General features: G+C 47.8%; 7 protein-coding genes and 1 non-coding gene across 8 annotated transcripts; 6 read left to right on the forward strand and 2 right to left on the reverse strand.

The window, feature by feature from the left end:
- Positions 1–414: 414 nt before the first annotated feature.
- Positions 415–973, reverse strand: BKA55DRAFT_552520 (uncharacterized protein). The gene has a single exon (XM_046191439.1). It carries the CDS (start codon positions 877–879, stop codon positions 664–666), a length of 216 nt encoding a protein of 71 aa, XP_046057486.1. The 5' UTR covers positions 880–973; the 3' UTR covers positions 415–663.
- Positions 974–4,596: 3,623 nt separating this feature from the next.
- Positions 4,597–5,529, forward strand: BKA55DRAFT_732821 (uncharacterized protein). Its single transcript, XM_046201227.1, has 2 exons — positions 4,597–5,064; positions 5,119–5,529. The coding sequence occupies exons 1-2, from the start codon at positions 5,042–5,044 to the stop codon at positions 5,327–5,329; spliced, it is 234 nt and encodes a 77-aa protein (XP_046057487.1). The 5' UTR covers positions 4,597–5,041; the 3' UTR covers positions 5,330–5,529.
- A 39-nt stretch (positions 5,530–5,568) lies between these two features.
- Positions 5,569–12,335, forward strand: BKA55DRAFT_58639 (ankyrin repeat-containing domain protein). Its single transcript, XM_046194554.1, has 2 exons — positions 5,569–5,645; positions 5,704–12,335. The coding sequence occupies exon 2, from the start codon at positions 5,865–5,867 to the stop codon at positions 12,129–12,131; it is 6,267 nt and encodes a 2,088-aa protein (XP_046057488.1). The 5' UTR covers positions 5,569–5,645; positions 5,704–5,864; the 3' UTR covers positions 12,132–12,335.
- Positions 12,336–13,362: 1,027 nt separating this feature from the next.
- On the forward strand, positions 13,363–15,245 carry BKA55DRAFT_552528 (mitochondrial carrier domain-containing protein). Its single transcript, XM_046191440.1, has 4 exons — positions 13,363–13,766; positions 13,965–14,384; positions 14,446–14,791; positions 14,851–15,245. The coding sequence occupies exons 1-4, from the start codon at positions 13,606–13,608 to the stop codon at positions 14,887–14,889; spliced, it is 966 nt and encodes a 321-aa protein (XP_046057489.1). The 5' UTR covers positions 13,363–13,605; the 3' UTR covers positions 14,890–15,245.
- Positions 15,246–16,225: 980 nt separating this feature from the next.
- BKA55DRAFT_552531 (SDA1-domain-containing protein) lies at positions 16,226–18,709 on the forward strand. The gene is made up of 3 exons (XM_046191441.1): positions 16,226–16,338; positions 16,398–16,433; positions 16,486–18,709. The coding sequence occupies exons 1-3, from the start codon at positions 16,292–16,294 to the stop codon at positions 18,623–18,625; spliced, it is 2,223 nt and encodes a 740-aa protein (XP_046057490.1). The 5' UTR covers positions 16,226–16,291; the 3' UTR covers positions 18,626–18,709.
- Positions 18,710–19,970: 1,261 nt separating this feature from the next.
- On the forward strand, positions 19,971–21,753 carry BKA55DRAFT_632500 (major facilitator superfamily domain-containing protein; the record flags this gene model as incomplete). The annotated part of the gene is made up of 4 exons (XM_046196963.1): positions 19,971–20,209; positions 20,256–20,473; positions 20,519–20,746; positions 20,796–21,753. The coding sequence occupies 4 exons, from the start codon at positions 19,971–19,973 to the stop codon at positions 21,512–21,514; spliced, it is 1,404 nt and encodes a 467-aa protein (XP_046057491.1). The 3' UTR covers positions 21,515–21,753.
- BKA55DRAFT_t24 lies at positions 21,611–21,692 on the reverse strand. Its single transcript has one exon. It is a non-coding gene; the product is annotated as a tRNA-Gly (tRNA).
- A 2,251-nt stretch (positions 21,754–24,004) lies between the features above and the next one.
- On the forward strand, positions 24,005–25,836 carry BKA55DRAFT_589105 (phosphate transporter; the record flags this gene model as incomplete). Its single annotated transcript, XM_046194883.1, has 3 exons — positions 24,005–24,469; positions 24,525–25,590; positions 25,643–25,836. 3 exons carry the CDS (start codon positions 24,005–24,007, stop codon positions 25,834–25,836), a joined length of 1,725 nt encoding a protein of 574 aa, XP_046057492.1.
- Between the last annotated feature and the right edge of the window lie 335 nt (positions 25,837–26,171).

The raw sequence follows: 26,171 nt of genomic DNA on the forward strand, positions 1-26,171 counted from the left end.
ACCATCTGGAGTATCCCAGCAGCTGAAGCTGTCTATTGTTTCTTAGTTGCTGTTACCGATACGGGTAGTATCCTTCATTTCCTGTATAACTCCATGCTACTGCAATCGCATGTTATTAGTAATCGGAAGTTCGTTTTGTTCCTTTGCTAGTCTTTGTCGCCCATTGGATTTGGCATCAAAGAAGGTTTGTTATTTTTAGTGTTCACTCTATCGTCTCCTCCGGAGCAATATGGAGAATAGGAAATCAAGCAATCCATATCGGCTTTGTTAGTGAGAGTCAGTGACAGACAATACGTTACCCTACGGAGCGATACCGACTGAAGAACCACAGATTCCAAGTTTCGGCATCTCGAATTTTCACTGATCGTCATGATGATCACCGAGATCTTTGCTCGAATCTCATCGATCGTGATGGTAGACTGAGAATGGTAGGATCATGACCCCCAAGGACCCGAAGAAGCCGTTTTAGTGGGAATTGTTTCCTTGGTCTGCTTGAAAGAAGCCCCTCACGATAACTTTCCACTCCACCAACTTACACATCTGACGTTGTCTTCTATTGTTTCCTTTCTTCACTCTCGATTGAGAGTATATTTGGAGCAAGAAAAGTAATATTGTTTAACTGTTGAGTATTCTTTCGTCCTCTTTCGGTTCATCAAATGCCGTTTATAGGATTGCACAGCCTGAACATTCTGTTTTGGTACCACACTGAATCCAAAAACATCCAGTCCTGTGTGTTTGTTGATCCCTGCCAATGACCATCGCACGATCAACACTGAAAGTTCGGGTACCTGACAGCATGCAGATTTTAGCGTCCGCAGTCTCCAGAAGAATGTGGACGACACTGACAAAGGAAACACACAGAAACCCAACCAGAGTCATAGACGGTTTCTCGAGGCTTGCATTAACCCAAGGGGAGATTAAAGAAGGATGAACCCAATTGCCACGAAAAAAACGGGCATCGAAAGATCCGTTGTTTGGTGGCTTGGGGGCACTTTGAAAGAATGGAAGCGCTACGAGAAGTGCAATTTGCATTATTCGCGCTGTGGCGTCTTCTAGAGTCCAATTGGCGTCCGTGACTCGCCCACTTGCGCTAAGCCATCGCAAAGCTGGGACCTGCAATTGCGCGCATGCGGGAGGGTGTGTTTTATGCATCTGCATAATGAAATCTTTCTTTTTTAGGGGTAAAAGGAGGAGTTGGAGCGAAGGCGTTCCTGACGGTGGCTGTCGTGTTACCGGTAGTTATAATCGTCTTATTTACGGTGACACTGAATACTGGGGGAGCCTTTTTGACGATAATCCATGATTGATAGGACCCTTTGTGAAATGTCAAGTTTCGACATCGTCTGGTCATTCGATTGAAACCTTTGGCATGAATAAACGGTCAGTGCTTCGGATCCATCGCCGAGGTTGATTTGCAAAGTCTCCAACAGTCTAGTTCATCTCATTGGGCCATCAAGGATCCCTACCCCCTGCCCTGAGTTGTGCTTCCCTGTTCATAAAATAATACCTTGCTGGCGATAATTGGATAAATCGCGATAATGCAAGGGACAGAACCCACGAGGTGACATTTTGTCGCACACAAAAATCCTAAGGGTTCAAGAGGATCTGAGGAATCCTTGCTCATTACCACGCGATAGCCCAGGGACCAATTAATATCCTCGTCTTGTCGCTCTCCTCAACTGAAGTTGAGTCAACGATATCAAGCCTCAATGTTCAGCGGCTGCGGGAGTGGAGAGTCATCTACTGTGTGAGACAAGACGATACAAAACGACACGTTCTATCGGTTGAAGCCGCATTCCAGTGCAGAATAACCTCAATCGTACTTATTTCCTATCGCTTTTTCCCCATATAAAAACCAATCCACTTTCTCGTTCTGCTTTACCAATACTCCCCCTGTCACCGGAGACGATTTGTGTTAGCGCACCACGCCAACGGTGATAGTTCCATGCAGGCCTGTCACTCTCAAACCGTGCGTGAATCTGCTTTTTCCCTTCTTGGTGAGCTCTTCGTTGGCCGATGCTGCTGTGTTGGCTTGCAGCATGGAAAGGGGGAATCCTTTCGTCATGGGAGCATACGACTTGATGCGGAAGCATACAGGCATTCGTTAACACGTCTTGGTCATTACAGTTCAGCACACTATCTCCATAGTGACGCTGAGACTGAGTTTTCCTGTCAGCCCATTATTCCTTGGCAACCCGTGCTCAGACCCCGTCATATAGCAAAAGCAATGTCATCTAAATGTCATTTTCGTCTTCACTCTCGCTTTCGCACGCTCCGGTGCCTTGGACATTTTTGCCACAACTGGAGCCGAGAAGGAAGCTCTCCTCGTCCCGATGATCTGCCCCAGATAGGGGAGGGGAGCCCTGTTGACCTCTTGAGGTCGAGGCCGAGCTGAAGGCAGGGGTTCTTTGGTCGAAGCGTCGAGCTATCGAAACTTGGAATTGATAGTTTTGCGAACCGCTTATCTTGGCCAAGCTCACGTCTATTCTAGGCTTTTGCGTTGCGCTTGCAAAGCTAGTCTTAAGATTTGCGGAAATGAGGCTGCTAAGTTCTGCTGTTTTGTTCAATGCGAGTGTGATGATGGTGTGGTGCTGTCAAGTTGCGTTGGAGGTGGTACGTGGTGAGCTCTGAGTTAAAGAAGCTGTCAGTCCCCAGTGGTGTTGGTGTTGTTGTTATTTTGAGTGCTCATGTCCGTCCCCTTGTCAACGATATGCTATCCCTTTTCAGCCTGGATCTGTTGTTCACTGCAACTGATATTGATGTTATGCCCTGATCTACCTTGTGTGATAGACTTTCCATATCTCCGACAACGCAACAGAAGGGTTACTCAAACACAATGCTGACGCCGAACGATAGTGTTTACCCTATCCATCGACCACTACCTTTCCAAATCATGGGTCTTTGCCAATTTCCTCGTGTACCACCTGAACTTGCGCTATCTGTTCTATGTTGATTTGTCGATTGCCTTGGCTGGAATTGACAATGATAGGACTAGGGCTTAACTTCTTTGATCGTGTTGTCAGTAACTGTCAATCGGCCGTTGATCACCTTCTTGCGCTCATGCTTTTCATATCAAACTCTCCCATACTTATATGAGCCTGTCGGTTGAATCCCGGTGTTAAAGGTTCACTTCCAAGGGCCGCGATGTTCAGCTCGGAGTTCAACACAAGCATCCATTATCACGAGTGAATGTTCAACCGTGTGTCGATATGTCGTGTCTAGCTCTTCGCAGGCGATTCATCGATAGCTCCCACGACTTGACAACTACGACGAATATGCCTCAACGTCTCGGCATTTGCAAATAGGGCTGTGTACCATTGGAATGTAAACTTTCGATTGCCGATGCACTGGAATGTTGATGGAGACCAAGGTTTAGGGCTTCAGTGGGGTAACAATGAGGCTCTGCTATGGTACTATAACGGCTTCGAGAATAATTCTAAATCACAGCAGGTTGGATATTTTCATTTTGTCCAAAATCGGCTCAGGTAAAAGGAATAATGTACCCCGGAGTGAGATGATAAACATTTTTTGCAATCAAAGGACGATTTCGGCTTCACATATCTCGCATCTAATTACTGTAACATAAAGCACAATCCGATCAGGTAGGTCCAAACAAGACAATATCAACTTTCACACAGCTACTGAAACTGACTGAGATCAGTCACTCTGGGTGAGTTGTCATTGTCTGGATACAATTTGTTAAATATCACGAAATACTGGGCCTGCATGCTCCAGGTGTAGGGTAGTGAAATCCCCGGTGTAAATAGTTCAGTCTGTTTGTACAACATCGAGTATATCCAACAATGGCAATTTTAGACATTCGGCATGACGGATACCTGGGACTTTGATGTTCACCCTACATTGACCTGAAAGGACGTTATGACTGCACTGAAAATCTGCCCATGTGTCAGACTTCGGTTCCCTCCCGAAGTTACCATTGAATAAGCATGCCTAGTCAGCTTTGTCAAAATCCTTGTGCGGTTATTCTCTGGACGAAAATGATCTTTTGTCAAAAGGTCAAATTCGCAAATGATATCCCCATAGTATGGCAATTGACCAGCAGAAGATGATCGGCATGGCCTTGACATTTAGGGATGGATTGAGCTTCATGGCGGCCGTTGTGAACTTGTCAGCATCGTGATAATTGCCTCCCTCATAGCCCGTATGTTTTAAGCTGATTTCGACCTGAAACGTGCAGCAAAATCTTTGGGAGGACCTCCAATAAGATAATAATATAGGAACTGTAAGGTAACTTGTTCTATTGGGCAATCTGACCTTGGATTGACGATAACTATCCTGAATTGAAGCTGTGGCGCAGCTATACTGTTCCTCCCTCAATGACTATCAGTGAAAATATGCTGAAATGCGCTCAACTCAGGGGCTTTGATCATCTATGAAACAATGAAACATTGGTATCTCCTAAATGCCGCAAATGAGAACCAAATGCACACTGAAGTACTTCTCATACTCAACACTTGTTATCTTTGGGGGCCGGCTAAGCCACCACGCTGGTTCCCTCTGTGGCTGATGGAACAAGGGGTTTCTAACGATTTGAGTTCTGCGCAATTGCGAGTGTCTGAGACGGGTCCCATTTCCGCCAAACATTGAGTAATTCAACTTTCTGAACTGTCCGCGGCGCAGTTCCGTTTCAGTTTGTTTTTCGCCACCGTCCAATTGAAGCCTTTACGGTGGTGTTGATAGCCTGGCGGTTGACTTTTTTTGCCTCTACGCTTCTGCGCGACCGTGGCTTGTCTATTTGGGATGGGGGCCGTTTTTGGATCGCGGATGCTGGAGTTGAGATGTTGATGGTGGTGTTTTTCCAGTTTGAGGCTGCTCAAAGTTCTTTTCTGCGTGTTTGCGTTTGAGGGTTACTCGAGTTGATTTAAATAGAGCGAATCCCTCTTTCTAGAGTGAATATTTTGGTATCATCATCAATACATTGACTGTCTTCTTACCTTTAAACCTATCGCTGCAACTCAAGCTTATAGCAACCATACAACCAACCAACCAGTCTACTTCTGAACCAACAAAACAAACCAACATGTCGTCTTCCACTGCCAACCAGTAAGTTCACAGTACTAACATATCAAAATTCATTCACTGACAGTCATTTCTCAGAGCCTACAACTACGTCTACAGCAACCCCTCAGATGGCTCGACTTACACTGGAGGCCAGGCCACTTCCAGCGGCACTATGCTTAACCAGTGGGCCAACACTCAAGACCGCACAGAACGATTCTACGCCACAGGCCAAAAGACTGGCCACGGTGTATGGGAAGGCATGGATAAGACTCTCGCTTTCGATAGAGACTTTAATGGAAGGAAATGAGAATATCAATGGATATATGTTGTAGCAAAAGATTGGGAGGATTGTGGCTGTGAACTTTTAGCGTGGCGTTGGGGATAGAATTGGAGCCTTCAAGTTGTTTCCTTCTGGGCATTGTATAACGCATTTGGCATTTCACCTCTGATAGGATACCATCTTACTCAATTCAATTTACCTCTGCTTATCACTTGCATATTTAACTGAAAATTATTCATCACGAGCTTGTTTCTCATTCTCATGGGGTTGACCAAGAAGGCAGTGCAGTGCCTGAGGGAAGTCGGCAAGTCCTATGGACTACGGAGTCCCTTAGGATCATCAGGTGAACCAATCCATGCCTTTTGCTGACTGCAGCCTAATCATCTTCTTCACTTCTTAAGATCTGCGACGATCACTATCTTTTCATCATGTCGTATTAATTTGGAGTTCATGTTAATGAGATTCGGCCATCTCTGCAACGCAAAGAATTTCATCATTTTCACTCATACTTTTCACAACATTGGATTTTCTCGTCTTGACAGAGATCAATCTGCTGAGCAACATGTCTGACAAGCGATCGCCATCGCCTGAAGGCAGTGACATTGTGGTTATCAATAAAGACGACACCAGCAATTATAATTCGGCCAATATCTTACCGCAATCTGGAGCTACTATTGCCCGCATCCACGAGTGGCTGCGACCTACAGAATACGATTATGAAAGCAGCGAATATCGCAAACATTTGGCATTTCATCTCAGAGGCACCGGAGAATGGATTCGCAGATCAGAGAACTACCTCAAATGGCATGAGAGCCAAGAAGATGGCCTCTTGTGGATCAAGGGTGTTCCCGGCTCCGGAAAGTCTGTCGTTGCGGCCAGCATGATTCACAAACTCTCTCAAGAAGAAATTCCAGTTCTTTACTTCTTCTTTCGACAGATTGTTGATGCCAATCACCGACCCATCAACCTTCTCAGAGACTGGTTGGATCAGATCCTCATCTACTGTCCCCCGTTGCAGGCAACCTTAAAGGCCTATGTTGACGAGTGTCGGGACCTGGATAGCATATCAACTGATGAACTATGGAGACACCTGAGGACAGCTTTGGCATCCATACCACAAGTTTATTGTGTGGCAGATGCTTTGGACGAAATGGACCATGGAAACAGCGAATTCGTCAATCAGCTGGCTGAACTTGGTAACTGGAAGCCTTCGTCTGTGAAGGTGTTGTTGACCAGCCGACCCACTGCCAATGTCGAGGCCGCAATGAGAGGCATGGAATTTATTGACCTCCGAATGGACGAGAAGGCTGTGGATATCGATATTTCTACTTACGTGCGATACTGGCTATCTGGCACCTCTCTTTCTGCGCGCGATCAACAGCTTGTCAAAGAAGCGGTACCTGGCCGAGCCAACGGTCTGTTCCTCTATGCTAAATTGGCTATGAAAGCATTTTTGGAGCCAGAAGCCGACATTCATGAGACGATCCGCAAGCTTCCACTTGGTTTAGATGATATGTACATCGGCATTCTACGAGAACATGCTCGGAGATCGGGCATTTCAGAGAACACGCAGGTGATGATCCTACAATGGGTGACTCACGCAACTCGTCCTCTTCGACTGTTAGAGCTTGCCGATATGCTCAAGACAGTCGATGGAAGCAGATTCTCAGATAGTCTGAAAGAGAACAAGGATCTGGTTCGGACTGCCTGTGGCCCTTTGCTCGAGATCTTGCCAGACGAGGCTGTGAGCGTTGTGCACCATTCACTGACCGAGTTTTTGGTTGGGACCTCAAGAACAGTCCGCACACATGTTTATCCCGTATTGGACTCCTCACCAACGCACTACGATCTTGCTCTCACTTGCCTCCGATATCTCTGCTCAGGCTGGCTTCAAAACGAAACGCTTACTCCGTCAGAAACTATCCATCGCGAACGCAACCGCAACGTGGACCTTCCGTTCGCAGCGTATGCTATAAAGAATTGGCACGTGCATGCTGCAAAATCTGGGTGGGATTGCTTACCCAATGACTTACTGTATCAACAAATTGAATTGTTCATGGGCAATACGGAGACACGAAACAATTGGCTGAAAATATACTTGGATGACTCTGAAAGATTGAGTATTGAAGATGAAATCATCTCCATGTCGGATCTCCATGTCGCTGCATTGTGCGGTCTCAAAGCGTGCATCCCGGCCCTCATCGATCGTCTGGGCCCGAAGAGCATAGACGAACAAGACGCAAGAAAAAGAACCCCGGTATGGTGGGCTGCTTTAAGCGGACACGCAGATATCATTGAGCTGCTCCTAAACCATGGGGCATCGCCCGATACTCATGACTTTAAAGGCTACCAGGCATTGCATGTAGCTGCAAAGAGAGACAAAGCACATGTTGTTCAGCTACTCATTGAAAAAGGGATAGCCCCTACAGTCCCACGTCTCCCGAAAGGCACTGAGCCGACCAAAAAGTATGCAGATACACCATTGTCATATGTAGCATCATACGGCCATGTCAAGAGTTTGGAAGCGATGCTTCCATTTTTAAACACTACCGAGAAACGATCTGCGTTGCGCATCGCCATAAAGAACAGGCAGCCCCAGTTCGTTAAACGCCTTCTTCAGGAGTCTGATGTCAATCCGAATGATATTACAGGATTCGAGACACCCATCTTTCTAGCTGCTAGAACAGGCTGTATTGAAACAATTGAGGTGTTGGTGGATGCTGGTGCAGATGCTTCTGTTGCTTGCAGGGTGGAGGCCGATGTCTGGGACCAACAACAGAATGTGTTAGAACGCCCCTGGTCGACCCCTCTGATAGAGCTCTGTGAGCCACAGTCTCATTTCATACGTCGGCCATATAAATCTCCCCATTACATGTCGGATCTGGACTGTTCAGATTTTGACCGTGCCTTGGCATTACTTACTCAAGCTGGCGCAGACGTCAACGAGAGAGATTCTCTGGGTCGTGCTCCTATACACTCAGCGCAGTTTTCTCACAAGTTAAGACGTCTACTCGAAGCGGGCGCTGATCCAAATGCTGAGACAAAGGATGGGAAGACCGCGCTGCATTGCCTGCCAAAGGAAGATGATAGGGAATACCTGAAGCTCCTGTTGCAAGAGGAGAATGTGAACATCAACAAAAGAGAACACCGCAAAGGCAGGACACCTCTTCTTTCTGCCATTTATCATGATTCAGACCTTGCTTTACAGATGCTGAAATACAGCCCGGATCGTACCGTCATTGATTTCGAAGGAAACGGTCCCCTCCATTACGTATTTTCTCATTATGATAGATTGTCTTCGTCTGGGAACTCTGGAGATGAGAATGGGAAGAACGGAGACAGCATTCTGCCGGCACTACTGAGAACACTTCTAGAAGCGGGTTCGGATCCGAAGCTGCCAAATATTGACGGAGAGACGCCCTTACATATTCTTGTCTCCAAGGGTTTCTCCTACCAGGACGAATGTCTGCGTATTCTACTCGAATATGGAGCTGATATCGATGCCAGAGACATCAGAGGCCGGACACCCTTATGTCGGGCCGTGGGCAGATCCCCAAAGCTCCCTATGACAATTGATATTCTTGAGAATCTCATCAAAGCTTCGGCAAGCCTGGATGTCCGCGATAATTATGGGCGAACTCTTCTTCACGAAGCGATTCGCAGTATCACAGACCTTGATTACGCACATAACAGACTTACTCAGGTATACCAATACCTCTGTGATGCTGGTGTGTCACCTTGTGCCGTGGACCTGCGTGGCAACACTCTATGCCACGAGTTGGTTCTCATCCCAAATGCCATAAGGCTATCAGGTAAAGGGAAAATATTCCTTTCGCTTTTCGAAAAGGCGGGGTTGGATGTAAACAAACCCAACTACGCTGGTACGACTCCTTTACATCTAGCTTGCCGCATGCGTCTGGACGGAAACCATGGGGTCAATTGCCATGCAAAGGATTGCTTGAGGTGGCTCCTTAATCAATCACCCGATGTCAACACGTCAGATACCCAAGGGCTGAGGGCCATCCACTTTGCCGCTTCCACGAACACTTACACTGTCGACCGTTTGTTGTGCGCCGGTGCAGATCCCTTCGTTAACACGAACCAAGGGATGAACTCTCTCCACATCGCCTCGAGGTGTAAGAGAAGTAACAGTCTTGGCCTTCTACTTCAGCGCATGCACGAGCTGAATCCCGACGCCACGAAATTGGCTCTCGACCAGAAGGATATTTTCCAATACACGCCATTACATTACGCCAGTCGCTCGGGTATCATCGAGTCCGTGATACTCCTGATAGAAGCAGGAGCTGAGGTTAATCCAACTTTTGATAACCTCCGAGGCACATGCTGTCCTGAACCTTGGTTCCCTCCAATTCTTCAGTGTGTCTTCTTCGAACGTGAGCAGCGTCTTTGGAGGCGCGGGCCATTCAAGAAAATACCTCGTGATGATGACCTTCCCTTTTACCAGTTGGAAGATCCCGACACGATCATCGCGGCTGGTTACACTGTCGAGAACAAGGATAGGTACTTTGATGAGCTTGTATCGGGGCCTCAGCTTGAACTTTTAGATCCAGTGTATGAGGCCTCGCGTTATGATGAGATCATCAACGCTTTGCTTGATGCAGGAGCAGACGTGTTTCTGGGTTCGGACGATCAAAAGTCAGCTCTTTACCGTGCGATGCTTTTTGCATCAGACGAGTGGCAGGATTATGTTACGGACCTCCTCTGGAACTGCCAGGAGAAAGCTGGACAGCTTGAACTCCCAACGCCTCTTCATGTGGGCATATCGAGAAGCAAGGCTCTTCGTCAAACAGAGGTAGCGGTGCTAGGCGAGACACTCATCCCACGCGCAAAAGATACAAAGTGGAAGAGAGTAGCACGACTACTGTCGGATCGCCACTTCTCTTTGGTAACGCAATTGTACAAAGCTGGAGCTGACTATACTACTGTTGATGTCGATGGTGTGTCGATCCTTTCGCGACTTGTCGAATATGGTTACTATCAATTAGTCGATGACTGCTGTTCTCCAGAAGACGTTGCCAAGTTTGATGATGATCAATGGATATTGCAACAAGCCATGGAAGAGCTCGAGCCTCTGCTTGTGACGGCTTGTCGACGCTCTTCGCCCAATATGGAAGTCATTCGTGTATTGGTAGAGAAAAAAGGTGTCGACATAAACGCACGAGGTCGTGACGGTCTTACTGCTCTCCATGTTCTAGTCACTGGTAAAGAGTGGTGGCAAGTCTTTCACGCCTTGCCATATCTGATTTCTAAGGGGGCAAATATGGAAGTTCGAGACAACAAGGGATGTACACCACTGCTTTATTCTTTCACGAAATGGGGTACCTTCCGGACTGCGGCAATGAAGTCGCTGATCGAAAAAGGCGCTGACGTGAACACCGTCGATTCTGAGGGAAATGGATGTTTGAACAAAGCAGCGTACCATGAAGAGTTTATTCGGCTCTTGGTTGGCCATGGAGCAGAAGTCAGTCCGACCACTATTCTCTCTGCGATTGAGTCCAAATACCCAAATATATTGAGCATTCTGTTGTCTGGCGAAAAGGCTTCGACCCTTGCAGCGTCTTGGAAGATAACATTAGAGGATGCAAAACGGTTAGATCCAAATGCAACTCCCCAGGAAGCCCAGATGATACGTCAAGGCCATCCTTTGATCTTGGCAAGCTCCGCATTTGCTACGCTTCGGGGCGGCGTTGAATTTGATCGAGATGCTGCTGCCAAACAGATGATGGAAGCTCTACTGGGGGCTGGATTCAGCCCATATGCCAATTGCCTACTCATCGTTGAAAAGGTTCGATTGCCAAACAGACCTTCCCTACCAATAGCTATAGCGACCCACGCATGGTACAAGAAGGATTCTACGGTTGAGTTGATTCCCTATGCTAAGAATCCTCCTATTTTCAGACCACCCATTATGGCCGAAAGGGTAGTTGTGCACGAAATCTTGAAAGTAAAACGTGTCTACGGGCCGATCTTAGAGATAGCCGGTCTTGACCTGGAGTTCCGCGATGGGTCTGGGGAAACTCTTCTTTTGGCTGCTTGTGAGCGAGTGTCAAGCAGGGGTCGCAAAGGCGCCAGAGAAGATTATTTGCCTCTACGACTCCTGCTTGACAAAGGGGCAGATGCCTTGGCAGTGGATAATTTTGGCAGAAACGCACTACATATTAGACTCGGATCTCGAGCTCTGAACGACGATAAGTTGGAGGCACTCAGGGATCTTGGGGACGCTGTACCGGCTCTAATCAACCAAACTGATGCTGATGGGTATCGACCACTCCACTATGGCCTAGCCGCGCTGGCGCATGGTGAGTTTGACCAAACTGAGCCCGACTGGCTTGACTACATTATCACGCAGGGTGCAGATATGCTTGCTACTGATAGGCTTGGGAACAACGCGCTACACTATCTTGCCTCCGGCGTCTTCGGGTGCCTCTGTTACGATGGAAGCCACACTCGAGACCCCTTTGAGCGCTTCTTGAAGTTGGAACTGGATATCAATGCGCGCAACAACGCTGGTCAGACACCAGCGTTCTTCCTTGCCATGAGAGGCTATGACGACGATAAAGCGGATGAGGTGGTGAGTTGGTTGGATGGATTGGGAGTGGACTGGCAAGCGAGAGACGATAAAAGGCGAACTGTGCTTCATGAAATGGCAGACGAGAAGGAGTGTCTGTTCAAGGCTATTATGGACAAGGGAGTTGATCCTTTGGCAGAAGATGTTGATGGGCGTTCTACTTTGGATTTAGTGACAGCTTATGATAATCAGAATATCCTGAAGCTGTTTGATCGGGATGGCAAGGATGATAGGGAATGAGGGATCTACGGTAGCAATGAACTCCTGCGCTTGACGTTGGTGATTATTTGAAATCTTGTATGATTTCTATAATAGATATGCAATGCAAGGCGAGCTTGAACCATAAGTTGGGCCACAAATAAATGGCGCTCCTGCATTTGCGAATAGCCTCATCGACGTCACCATGAACTGTTGAACTGATTTAATATCCAAATCAGGAAGGTTTCTCGACATCAATTGACCTCAGGAAGGAGCGATGGAATCACAAGTCCGTGTAAGTTGACAACATGCTATGTTCTGATATAAGGTAATTCACTTATTTTATGACATTAACTCACTGAAAGACAAACCAAACGTTGGGACCGGCAGTAAGTTCCTTATCGGAGATAAGGAAAGAAACACAAGGTTAAGCTTGGCTGAACAGGGGTGATGGCTATGGTGGTTCAGCGTCGGCTTAAGGTGGTGAAACCGGCGATTCATCTGAGATGCGCCTATCAGGGCTGCATGATACAGGCTGGATGCATACCGAAGTGGCTGCTAGACAGAAGAGGAAAACCTGAGGAAAAGTCAGTCTATGAGAGGCATTGAAAACTTTGATATCCTCAAGAGTCTCCCATCCACCTGAATATCATCTTCATGAAACTATACAGGGTATGACGTCGAAGGAGAAAAACGCACTGTCGCGAACTTGATTAACCTCCGAGGCCGAGTCAAGCAGGGGCGAACAGAAGAGACATTGCTTATCGCGTAATATCCATTGGCTGACCCGGTAATAAAATAAACAAGCACGCAAGAAAAAACTTGTCTTTGTCTTATCCAACCAATGCCGTGGACACGTTGGCGAGCAACGGTTAGTTACTGGTGGGTCTGGCCGAGGAATTCTCGGGGAGCCCAGTGTGTGAGAATTCAAAAACATCTGGCATTTTTTTCATTTTGTATGAGTAAGATGAAGAGATTTAGAAACTCACTGATGTTTAGGTCTTGGCAGAGTATGAGAAATGTCAGTCATTTATCAGGTTACATGTTGCAAGTTATGAGATAGCTTGGTGATACACCAAAAGAGCGGTCTTTGAATAACGTCACTGGCCAACTTTGCTTCTGGGAGGCTAACAGGGGAGATCCCCAATTTCTACTGTTACCCCGGGTCTTGTATTCAAGATCTGTTGGCTGCTGTGAGCCAGTGGATAGCATGGTATGGGGCATCATGAGTGTGAAAACCAGTCTCTGGCTTGTTACCTAACGGACACAAATTGCGTAGCATGTCCCCTTGGCCCGGTCCGTGCATTCGCCGGCGCCGATTATCCGAGTCTTCCCGAGCTCAAAAAAATGCAAAGGAGGCATTATTTTCCCCCCCCAGCTCCGCCGCGGGACCAAAAGGAAAAAAAAAAGTCACTCAAAACACCAAAAGCTTTCCCTTTCTTTCTCCTTCCTCACTCCACCACCTGTTAATCTCCCCTCAGTCTTTTTCGTCTGATCCCATAACCCGTCATTCACAATGGCTGCCTCTACCGGTTCCGCAAAGGTCGACGCCGTCGTCCAGAACATCAAGGCTGAGACCCCCGAGAAGAAGTCTGGTCTTGCTCTTTACTCCCGATTCGCCCTTGCCGGTGCTGTCTGCTGTTCCGTCACCCACGGTGGTCTCACTCCCGTCGATGTGTATGTTTGAATCGCCTCTGCGCTGAGTTTCTCGTCGTCAATTGCTTGAGAGGGTTTTGGTGTGCGGGTTTGTCTCGGGGAACTCAATTGGCCCGAGATGGACACTTTTCAGTACTGCAAGCCTTGATAACTATGACGGAGAAGCAAAAGCGCACCAAATCGAACCGAAAGAACAAGTCACTAACTCTGAAATCACAGCGTCAAGACCCGTATCCAGCTCGACCCCGCTACCTACAACCGCGGTCTCGTCGGTGGTTTCCGCCAGGTTGTCCAGAATGAGGGTGCTGGTGCTCTCCTCACTGGTGTCGGCCCTACCTTCGCCGGTTACTTCCTCCAGGGTGCTCTGAAGTTCGGTGGTTACGAGTTCTTCAAGCAGCAGTGGATTGACGCTCTCGGCTACGAGACCGCCTCCAAGAACCGAACTGCTGTCTACCTTGCCTCTTCCGCCACCGCTGAGTTCTTCGCCGATATCGCTCTCTGCCCTCTTGAGGCCACCCGTATCCGTCTCGTCTCTGAGCCCACCTACGCCAGCGGTCTCGTCTCTGGCTTCGGTAAGATTGTCAAGAACGAGGGTGTCGGTGCTCTCTACGCCGGTTTCGGTCCCATTCTCTTCAAGCAGTGAGTATTCCCGCTGTTATACCGCTCAATTGAGTTTCAGCAAACTGACTTTGCCTGTTAGGATTCCTTACACCATGGCCAAGTTCGTCGTCTACGAGAAGGTCTCTGAGGCTGTCTTCCGCAAGTTCCCCAAGAAGGACCTCTCCGACGGTATGCAGACCGTTGCCAACCTTGGCTCTGGTCTGATTGCCGGTTTTGCCGCCGCCATTGTCTCTCAGCCCGCCGACACCATGCTTTCCAAGATCAACAAGACCCAGGGTCTCCCCGGTGAGGGCACTGTCTCTCGTCTCATCAAGATCGGCAAGGAGCTCGGTCTCCGTGGCTCTTACTCCGGTATCGGTGCCCGTCTCTTCATGGTCGGTACCCTCACCGCCGGTCAGTTCGCCATCTACGGTGATCTCAAGAAGGTATGTCAATTTCAGCCCCCTTAACAGTTCTGAACATCATTTTAACGCATTTTTACCAGGCCATGGGAGCCACAGGAGGTGTAGAGATCGCTGCTTAAACGCGTTTAAACACATTTCGAACGATTCGGGGAGCGGGAGAGGTGATATGAGAAGTCTGGGGAGCGTGGCCCAAGTATTGCCCAAGAGCTGGGCCTACTTGTAACAACAGCTGCTGTTAATGCCAAACACAGCTTAGCAGGAGCTCATGGATGACGTCCAGATTTGCTCTCGCTGTCTGGGAAACAAAAAAGTGATCTTTTGGTGGAGGGGGGATGCTCGTGTTAGACTCATGTTTGCCTATGATACCTTTCCGCATTAATGGGCAGCAGACGGGTGGTACCCCGCCGAAGGGTTGTATAATAGTCTCTTTTTACGCTGAAATCATAGACTGGGAGTTTGTGGACTCTTATATCTACTTGTTTTGTTCATCATGACTGTGATACGTGAAGCTATTCGCAACTGCCTAGGGCCAATTGAAGGAAATGATGTCAATTGAGCACTCTAGCATCTAGGAAGAACTCATTAAGGGACAATTCATATACAAAATTATTGTTCGCGTTGAATTGATACTGCTCATCATGACATGTCGTTAAAATAAGGCTGAGCATCAGGCTACCGCACCTTCCTTCTTTTCACATCATGCCAACCCACGAGGCCCCCACGTGCCGCCCATCTATACCTTATCCGAAAATAGAAATACCACATGGTTCGATTCGATTGAAGATGATTAATGCCTTGAACTGGTGTCATTTTGAGATCACGCTGTGATCATTGTGCAGGTCTGGTGACGGGACCTCTCGCTGAGCCTCATACACTTAATCCATCAGCTGCCTCTCCCTCTCTCGCCATCAATCATCTCTCCTCACACATCAATCACAATGCCTGCAACTCTACAGACAGCATGGTAGCTAGGAACAGTTGAGCTGCATTATGCACACACACAGGCAGATGGCCCAAGACCATATAGGCTAACTCTGATGATATCTTGATCACTATACCTAACGGTGTACAGTTTTAGATAAGAAATACAAAAACCATCATAAGGAAATAATAATCATTTAATAATTTCGGTATATTCTGAATACTTTAGGTCTTGAGCTTGAAGAGGTGTTCTAAGTTTATGATCGAATAATATAGGATACCAAAGCAGACAAAGAGTGTTATTGGAGTGCAGAACCAAATCAACACACTTGACTCCTGACAAACCATAATTGTTTATGCTTATTGCTCTTCAATATTCTATATAACATTTTCATTATCTAGAGTTATAATTGTCTATCTGTTGCCAGCGTTGAGAGTTGAGGCCTAGAACAGCGGTCCAATTCCGCGTGTGGATGAGCTTATCTTATCAGTCAGAAAATCTCCCAAATTTTCTTCCTTCGCAGACAAAGTTCAAAGGGACCAATCCCCCACCCTCCCGCTTCACATCAACATATCAACAGCGAAGGCCTCAACGTCGCAATGGTCAAACGAAAGGTCGCTGCGCTCGAGAAGCTCGATGCTGACTTGTACGTCGATTGCGAAACAATTAAGCTTCTTTTTGGCCATTTACTGACAATTTCTACAGCGCGAGTCTGCAACAAAAAATCCGTCGCGATCCCAAGTACGTCCCTAAATTCTCGACGCTGCGATTAAATACTGATACGAAGCGCTAGGTCGTACAAGGAGGAGTTTTTGAAGCAATGGGAACAGTATGAAGCTCAGCGCGAGATCTTTCTCGTCTCGCCTGGCACTGCGACCGCCGATTCTGTCGAGTCTTTTCACAACATCATCGATCTAATCGCTCACGTCGCCGATTGCTACAAGGAAGAGACTGCTACTTTTCCCGACGATCTGAAGGCTATTCTTACACAGCACCATGTAGTTCTGCACCCTGAGCTGCGGGAGAAGATCGTGGGAAGTCTGGTCCTGCTGCGACGAAAGGAAGTTATCGACTCGACCAGCGTCCTCACGACGCTTTTCCCCATCCTCGTATCGTCGCCGAGCAAAACTCTCCGTGAAACTCTGTTCCAGAAGATCTTGAGCGATCTGCGAAACTCGAACACGAAATCTATCAACCACCCTCTCAACCGTACCGTTCAAACCGTTCTTTACAACCTTGTTACCGCCGATCGATCCTCTCCTCGAGCTATTTGGGCCATCAAGCTCACCCGTGAGATGTGGAAGCGGCAATTCTGGACCGATGCGAAGCCTGTTGATGTCATGAAGGAGGCTTGTCTGTCCGACAACGAGAAGGTTGTTGTCGGCGCTGTTCGCTTCTTCTTGGGCGGAGATAAAGAACGTGAGGACCTTGAAGACGAGAGCAGTGATGAGGAGGTCGACCTGAGCCAGGTCAAGCATCAGATGGGAATCAACAAGAAGACCAAGAAGTCGAAGAAGGCCTACGACAAGGCTGTTGATAAGGTCAAGCGCGCTGAGCGCAAGAAGACAAAGCCTCATCCTCTCAACTTCTCAGCTCTTCACCTCCTCCACGATCCTCAGAACTTTGCTGAGGAGCTCTTTTCGAAACATCTACAAAACACCAAGGCGAAGCTATCTCTTGATACGAAGATTCTAGTGACACAACTAGTTACCCGACTTGTTGGTCTGCACAAGTTGACTATCGTGGCGCTCTACTCTTGGTTCATCAAGTTCCTTACTCCTCGACAACAGTCTGTTACTTCTTTCCTGGCTTCACTGGCGCAGGCAGTCCATAACTTGGTGCCTCCTGACGTGCTGGAACCTCTGATTCAGAAGATCGCAAATGAGTTCGTTTCAGAAGCTTCGGCCGCTGAGGTCGCTGCTGCTGGTCTGAACTCCATTCGTGAAATTTGCGCTCGTCAACCTTTGGCTATGACCGATACTCTACTACAAGATTTGGTCCAATACCGCAAGAGTAAGGACAAGGGTGTTATGATGGCTGCCAAGGGTCTTTTGTCATTGTACCGAGAGGTCGGTGCCGAGCTTCTTAAGAAGCGAGACCGTGGTAAGAATGCTACTATCAACCTGAAGGCTGGTATTCAGGCCCAGCGCAAGTTTGGTGAGGAGGATGCCGGCGGTATTGAGGGTCTGGAGCTTCTGGAGAAGTGGAAGGAGGAGGAAAAGAAGAAGAAACGACTTGCCAAGGGTCTTCCCGAGGATGCTGCTACTGATGAAGAGGATGAGGGAAACAAGTCTGACGAGTGGGAGGTTGCTTCTGATGACAGTAGCGACTCTGGGGACTGGATTAATGTCTATCACTCTTCTGATGAGGAGGATGACGATGATGAGCCTGCATCAAAGAAGCAAAAGACGGATGAAGAAACCGCCATGGACGAAAGGACCAAGAAGGCTCTGGAGGAGAAGGAGGCTGAAATCGACCGCATCTCCAAGCTCGCCACGACAACCATCCTCACACCCGCCGATCTTGCCAAACTCCAAGAACTCCGCATGTCCGCCTCCATCGACAAAGCAATGGGCAACCGTCGCAAGCGCCAACAGGAGGAAGACCGCCACCGCGACGACGGTCTCACCGCCGAGCAAATCGAAGCCCCCGCACGTCTCCGCAAACTCACCAAAGAAGAGCGTGTTGCGCTTGCTAAAGAGGGCAAGCCAGATCGCGAGGAGCACAAGAGCACACGGGCTATCAGCAAGTCCAAGATGCAGGCCCAGGGCAAGAGTACAAGTAATAGGGAGAAGCAGCGCAACAAGAATATTTTCATGACGATGGGTAAGGCGAAGAGCAAGCATAAGAGGAGTTTGGTGGAGACGAGAAAGGTTCTTAAGAGACATGTTGATAGGAGTACTAGAGGTGGACGAAGAGCGAATGGTACATAGTTTGGAGTTTCAGGGGGTTGGGTTAGATAGATTCACTTGTGCTATTGACACAGCGTGCACTAAAAGAAAGACTTTATTTTTGGTTCTACTTACTTACTCACTTGAAGGCTCCTTGCATATGTCCTTCGATGAGCCAGCCGTCATTTCTTTTATCCCCTACTCCTTACCTCTCGGTCCTCTCTCAGATGCAGGTGAATGAGGATGTTGGATGACAACTGTATTCGATGTTCTGCCAGTGCAGAAAGGATGTTCACGCTGTAAGGCACTGTGATGTTGAGTGAACAAGATGACTGTTCTCTGAGTTCTCGTACGTGACAGTGACAAAGTCTAGAACACTCGTTGATCATGGTCAGGGGAGTGAATAGACTTTAACTTGGAGCCTTCTGATACGAAATCACTTCGACCAACGATTCACATCAAACCTTCAACTGCCCTTGTCTCACCTCCCATCCTGAGACACAGCACTTTATCAAACTTCCTCGCAACCAACAAACTAATGCGATTGGCTACCCTTCATCGTGCCAAGTAGATTACCATTCGGCATGGAGTTAACAAACCGAGCCGGTTAAAGAGAAAATAGTCCGATGATAGACATGAAAATGGCCGTAATAAGAAGGCGCTCTATGCACGTAAGTTGCGGAGAAGCGTGCGTATCACGAGCGGAGGATTTAGCTTTGTGTTTCACTTCACGTCTGCCCCCGCGTTCTTGGGATCGTAATCAAGCAGGAGGAGGTCATAATTTCAGAAACAGGGACTTGCCGAGGGATAGTGCCTTTGAGAATTGACGCTATTGCCAGCCACGTTCGGCAGATGAATCCTTGACAAGTTGGAGTAATTGCTCGATATGCATCAACAACATGACCAAACAGCAATATTCCCTATTACTCACTGCTCTAGAAAGCAATGCATATCTCTATAAACTCTTCTAGAAGTATCACTCACTGCATCCTAAACCCAGATACCCTCCCACTCGGTCCATCATTGCAACGATCCCATGCGCAAAAACCTGAATCATGTCCAGACCAGAACAACCATAAACCATGCTTATCATTCCATCAACTAACCCGTTTCAGGCTTCCTCTCCCCCTTCCCCCGCAAATCCCCAGGTTTTTTCTCCAACAAACATACTCAAGCTACTGGAGACTTTTCCCTAATGAGGTTACAGCGCAGGAGAACCGTGATGCCACCCTCTTTCTATGACGGTCAATGTGTTACTACCGCCCCCTTTGCTCGGGTCTGCTCCAACCGAAAAAGACTGTAAATAGCTGCTGTTCTCCTCTTGCTTCCGAAGTTGCTCTTTTCTCTCTCTTTTTGAAGTTGGTGTAATTATCGAAATATTCTCATCATGGGCGCCAAAAAGTTCTTCAAGGAGAGATCGCTAAAGGTCTCGGATAAAAAGGTCACCAAGGCAGCGGAACTCACCCTGCGAGAATCTATCTGGCCCATCGCTCTCGTCACTGTTCTCTTCTTCCTTTGGGGTTTCAGTTATGGACTCCTTGATACGCTGAACAAGCACTTTCAAAAGGTGCTCCATATCGATCGTGCGCGATCGGCAGGTCTTCAGGCTGCGTACTTTGGGCATGTGTACCACTATCGACGAGTATTATAGTAGAGCTAATAAACGTTTCAGTGCTTATCCTCTTGCGTCGCTGGGACATGCCGCGTGGATCCTTCGTCATTATTCGTATAAGGCTGTGTTTATCTGGGGTCTTTGCTTGTATGCTGTTGGCGCGTTGATTGCTATTCCTTGTATCAAGGCAAAGTCGTTTGCTGGCTTTTGCATGTCAATTTTCATCATCGGAAACGGACTTGGCTCTCTTGAGACTGCTGCTAACCCATTCATCACTGGTATGTCAAGTCATCTTCTGTTATGTATATCTCTAACATGTACAGTTTGCGGTCCTCCCCGATACTCGGAAATTCGCATCAACATCTCCCAAGCCTTCAACGGTATCGGCACCGTCATTGCTCCCGTTCTCGGCTCATATGTCTTCTTCAATAATCTCGACGATGAGGCAGCGCTTGCCAACGTGCAATGGGTATACCTCTCCATCGCCGTCTTCGTCTTGATTCTGGCGTGCCTGTTCTACGTCTCCAAGATTCCCGAAATCACCGACGCTGGTACGTCAAAATCCCCTGCGCCAGCACTACCGTCACTAACAGTTTTCAGATATGGCCTTGCAAGCTCAAGAGACACATTCAGATGCCGACGACAAACCCTTCTATAAACAGTATAAGCTCTTCCATGCTTCATTCGCTCAGTTCTGCTATACCGGCGCACAAGTTGCCATTGCGAGCTTCTTCATCAACTACGCGACTGAGATGCGCAAAGGAACATCAGACTCAATGGGAGCCAAGCTCTTTGCCGGCGCACAAGCAGCCTTTACAGTCGGTCGTTTTTTCGGAACATTTCTCATGAAGTTCTGCAAACCGCGAAAAGTCTTCTTTGTGTTCTTGACCATGTGCATTGTCTTCATCGGACCGCCTATCGTCCATCACGGAACCGCTGGTGTATCATTCCTCTACATCGTTCTCTTCTTCGAGTCTATCTGCTTTCCTACTATCGTTGCTTTGGGTATGAGAGGTCTTGGTCGTCATACTAAGCGAGGCAGTGGTTTTATTATTGCTGGTGTTATTGGAGGTGCTTGTGTTCCTCCCCTGACAGGAGCTGTTGCGGATATGCATAATGTTGGTATCTCAATGGTCGTCCCAATGATGTTCTTCGTCGCAGCGTGGTCGTACCCCATCGCTGTTAACTTTGTCCCCTCTTACAAGAAGGTCGTCGACGTGTTCTACGAGGCGGACATTGGTCTTGGGGGACGTACTCTCGATGAGGAGAAGATTCAGGGTACACAGCATGAGGAGAAGGATGTGTCTGCACCCGCTTGATGTACCCATCCCGTTTCAGAGCAGTATAGTTAGTAGTCAGAATACCATGGTTTCAAAAAGAAACAAGTTGCGAAGATGTGCAAACAGCAAAAGAAATGCGTAATCTGGGAATCGAACCCAGGGCTCCCCGACGCTGCTCGAATGGCAACGGAGAATTTTACCACTAAACCAATTACGCTTGTGATTTGTTGAAGAGACATATGAAAATAAAATCTATGTATTGCAATGCTGGGTCTTTGTGGATGTGATGAAATTTTCTCGCGTGGGGCGGATGTGGGGCGAACAAAGGTATTGTGCTAGCCGAACCAATTAGAGGTGGACTGAGCCCCTCTAGGGGCTAGACTGAAACCGGCAATCTGTCGTGTGTACGTTCCTCATTGTTCGAAGTGCGTTTATTAAGGTGGGATATGGAGTCTACAATCTATAGATTGGGAAAGTGAAGGACTAGAAGAGCGCCTGAATGCCAAAGCATAATACTTAGTCGTTCAGCACTGACTTAAGATACTCTCCTATCAAATCCTTCAAGTCAAAAGCATTGTTGTAGACGATGCCAACAGCGACATACTCGCCTCTCTCCGTTGAAACAGAACATGCAGTGACATATCAGCTACAAGAAACACATACAGTTAAGCATTGAGTTTACCGTTTCAAATCTCATAAGATCTTCAATAAAGGTCGAAGCTTTACCGCGTGTGTTGACTGTTTCACGTTTATTTTTATCATCAACTTAGAATCCCGAGATCTTACCCTGTATCTCAACCGGGACATTAACTGCCGATACCTTATTTCTAACCTTATTATCTCCCGGTTTCATATCAACAGAAACATCCAGTAGTTTACCAAACCGTTATTCAACACTCATCACATTGTGACAGATGAGCTATGTATAGGCTCATCACCTGCTTGTGAAGCAACCGGTGCTCCATATTGACTCGCCTCAACTCCGTGAAGATCACGAGTGGGTCAAAGGCAATATCTGTCTGAGTACTGATTTACATACGCCGTGGCAAGGAAGAGCCTGGAATCATAACATGGCCATCATCGACGATGGGAATCCCAGTACCGGCTTTACGCCAAGAGTTCTGTCTTGTTACCTCGGTGACATTTGAGAACAAGTCCCCATAGCAATTGTCTCAAAAGCTACCTCACAGACCATATTTCTGCGTGGGATGTACTCTTTTTGGATACCGATAAATCATCCGAGAATACCCTCTCACACTCTCCATCCACCAAGAGAATACTGGAGAAGCTGGACCATCATGATGCAGCCACAGTAGCCAATCTTGCATTGACGCCTCACACGTGTAGAGATCCCCTTCTCTCATTCGTTGCTCTGAAAGCTTGGTTCGGGCAATACCCGCAGATCTAACACAAAAAGGAATAAGCTCCTTGGCTTTATCCACGATAAAGTTGGGCAGGGTCCCTCTATCATCATCCCTGCCTGCAGCATTTCTCGTTTGGTGCACCGAAGACTTGAACGCATGGTGCCTGTTTGATTGGCCGCTTTTTCGTTGTGTGTTTCGAGGTTCTGAGGTTTGGCTGAAAAGAGTTATGAGTCGCGTGTCTGTGCTTCTTGGATGTTCAAACACACGAGGGTCACTCTAGAAGCTGAGAGCCGTCAAGCATCAACGGTCAAGAAAGGAAGAGGAATCGGTCTCTTGGAGAGGATAGAAGAACAGTCTAGCAACTCAAATCTAGCAATTGAGTTCTCAGAAAGGTTCCATACTCAACCTCGATATCTCCCCATCATCACAAGCTCTCCAGCTCGTTTCCCCTCCGGGATTCGTCAAGCCATAGCTCGCCTACAGCTTGGCATACATCCCCCTAGCATTAGCCATCTGCATCACCATCTCAGACGTCGGTGACGCATTAGGAATCATGTCGTGTGCTCACGCACTCTCCCATCTCAAACCCATCGTATTCCCCCTCAGCTTGTGTCGCGTGCCTTATTTCCCAAATCATCGTTTCTCCTGCGATCGCCGGTTACAGCCTGCGACGTTTTAGCAGGAAACAAGGTTAGTCACAAGCTTAATGTAAGCTTAGTTCTCAAGTGGAGAGGTGTCTCCAGTCTCTTCAACGCCTCCCGGATGTGTTACTACCGTTGAGAGAAGCCAATTGCTAGCTGTATAGCCTGTTCGTGCATGTTCCAGCCCTGTTCTGTGATACGCAGTCACACTCGCATTCTGTTGATCTGATTCTTGGCATACAAGAATTTCTGTGGCAAGCCTGGGATGTTGATGTTAATCCTAGTTTGAGGTCCTTTTTTACTCTTCTTTGGTGGAATCGTCTTGGCGATGTCTTGTCTTGGCCCTTTTTCTTGGGGGGCGTGTGAGTAACTCCATAACCCACGTAGAACAATTCTTTCTTTTCTTCTCCACAAGCTGAAAAACTTATATATACTATGGAAATCTCTCCTAGAAGCTGAATTCTCCAGATCCCTCACACATCCTTCTTTTCTTTCTGAACTTCTTCTTTTACTGCACCGCTGAAATGGCAGTCTTCGCTCAGTACGACTACCTCTTCGCGGTAGGCACTATCTTTGCCTTCCTCGATGCCTGGAACATCGGTGCCAACGATGTCGCCAACTCATGGGCCTCATCGGTATCTTCCCGATCTATTAGCTACTTCCAGGCTATGATCGGTGCTAGTATCATGGAGTTCACTGGTGCTCTTGGTGTTGGTGGTCGTGTGGCTGATACCATCCGAACAAAGATTGTTGATGTCGAGGCCTTTGATGATAGCCCTGCTCTTCTTATGCTGGGTATGGTTTGCGCTGTTGTTGCTTCTGCTAGTTACCTCACCTTTGCTACCCGTTTTGGTTTCCCTGTGTCTACTACCCATTCCATCCTTGGTGGTGTTTTGGGTATGGGTGTTGGTGCCCTTGGTGGCTCTGGTATCACTTGGGTTGGCTACAAGGAGGATGGCTCTCTTGATATTCAGCAAGGTGTTGTTCAGGTTAGTACTCAAAGACACAATCTGACACTTACATCCACTAACTCACATCTCACAGGTTTTCCTCGCCTGGATCATCGCCCCTATGCTTTCCGGTATTTTCGGTGCCTCCATCTTCCTCTTCACAAAATACTGCGTCCTCCTCCGCAAGAGCCCTGCCATCAAGGGTCTCATCCTGGTCCCCTTCTACTTCTGGGCCACCGCCTCACTCATTGTCATGCTTCTCATCTGGAAGGGTGGCTCCTATGAGGTCAAGCTCACCGAGGAGCAAATCCCCGGTGTGATCGTTGCTGCTGGTGCTGGCTGGGGTCTTCTCATGGCCATCTTCCTCGTCCCCTGGTTGTACCGTATCGTCATCAAGGAGGATTGGCAACTCAAGGCCTACCACATCTTCCTCGGTCCTCTCCTCCTCCGCCGTGGTCCTGTTCCTCCTACTCCCGACAACTTCCAGGGCGTTGTCCGCAACTTCTACGAGGGCCATCTTACCCGCGAGGAGCTTGAGGAGCGCCGCACTCAGCGCGCTGCTGCCCTTGGTGAAGATCTTGAGGCCGGTGGCAATGACAAGAAGGTTGTCACCGAGCAAGCCACCGAGGAACCTGCCGTCAACCCATACCAGCACAAGTCCATGATTGGACCCAAGCCTGATGCCCCTTGGTACACTGGTGCTTTCCTGTGGTGGGCTTTCAAGTTTGCCATTCTCCACGGTGTCGATAAGGATATTGTCGGTTCTCAGAGCGAGAAGTCTGTTGTTGCTGGCGATGTTGAAGAGATCCACGCTCGCGCTGAGCATTTCGACAACCGCGCCGAATTCCTGTACACTTTCCTCCAAGTCATGACTGCTGCTTCTGCCTCTTTCGTCCATGGCGCTAACGATGTTGCCAACGCTGTCGGTCCTTATGCCTCCATCTACCAGATCTGGCAGTCCGGCGCAGTTCCTGGAAGCAAGGCTCAAGTTCCCATTTGGATTCTCGCTTTCGGTGGTGCTGGTATTGTCCTCGGTCTCTGGACATATGGTTACAACATCATGCGTAACCTGGGTAACCGTGTGACTCTCATGTCTCCAGCGCGTGGCTTCTCCATGGAACTTGGCTCTGTTATCACTGTCATCTTGGCCACTCGTCTTAGTAAGTTGTCCCACAAACGCTTTTTAACAACATTCCCTAACCAGTCTTGCAGAGCTGCCTGTGTCTACTACTCAATGTATCACTGGTGCCATTGTCGGAGTCGGTCTATGCAATGGAGATTGGCGTTCTATCAACTGGCGCATGGTCGGATGGATCTATCTCGGATGGTTCATCACTGTTCCTACAGCTGGTCTGATTTCAGGATGCTTGATGGCTTTCATCACATACGCTCCTAACTGGAACTAGAGAGCGACTTTTATGAAATGGGTAGATTGCGATAGAACTGTTATGATTTTATGTTAAAAGGCGCTTGGGAACACGATACAGAATATACCAATTTTATGATTCCATATTAAAGACATAACCTTGCCGATGTGACTTCTAGGGGAGGGGAGGCAAGAAAACTTAAGACCTCTATCCTAAATAACAAGAACACTTAGGTAAATTTAGGTAAGTGTAGTATAGCCTTAGTAGGCCTTTACATCGCTTTATTTAGCTCTTTGGCTTAAGGTTGGAAGTTTTCTTGCTTCTTAAAGGACTGTTTAAGGCCTTATCATCACATCTTGACCATGGAACTCGTA

Source organism: Fusarium redolens (assembly GCF_020744475.1).
Source record: "Fusarium redolens strain MPI-CAGE-AT-0023 chromosome Unknown BKA55scaffold_1, whole genome shotgun sequence".
Classification (NCBI taxonomy): Eukaryota; Fungi; Ascomycota; class Sordariomycetes; order Hypocreales; family Nectriaceae; genus Fusarium; species Fusarium redolens.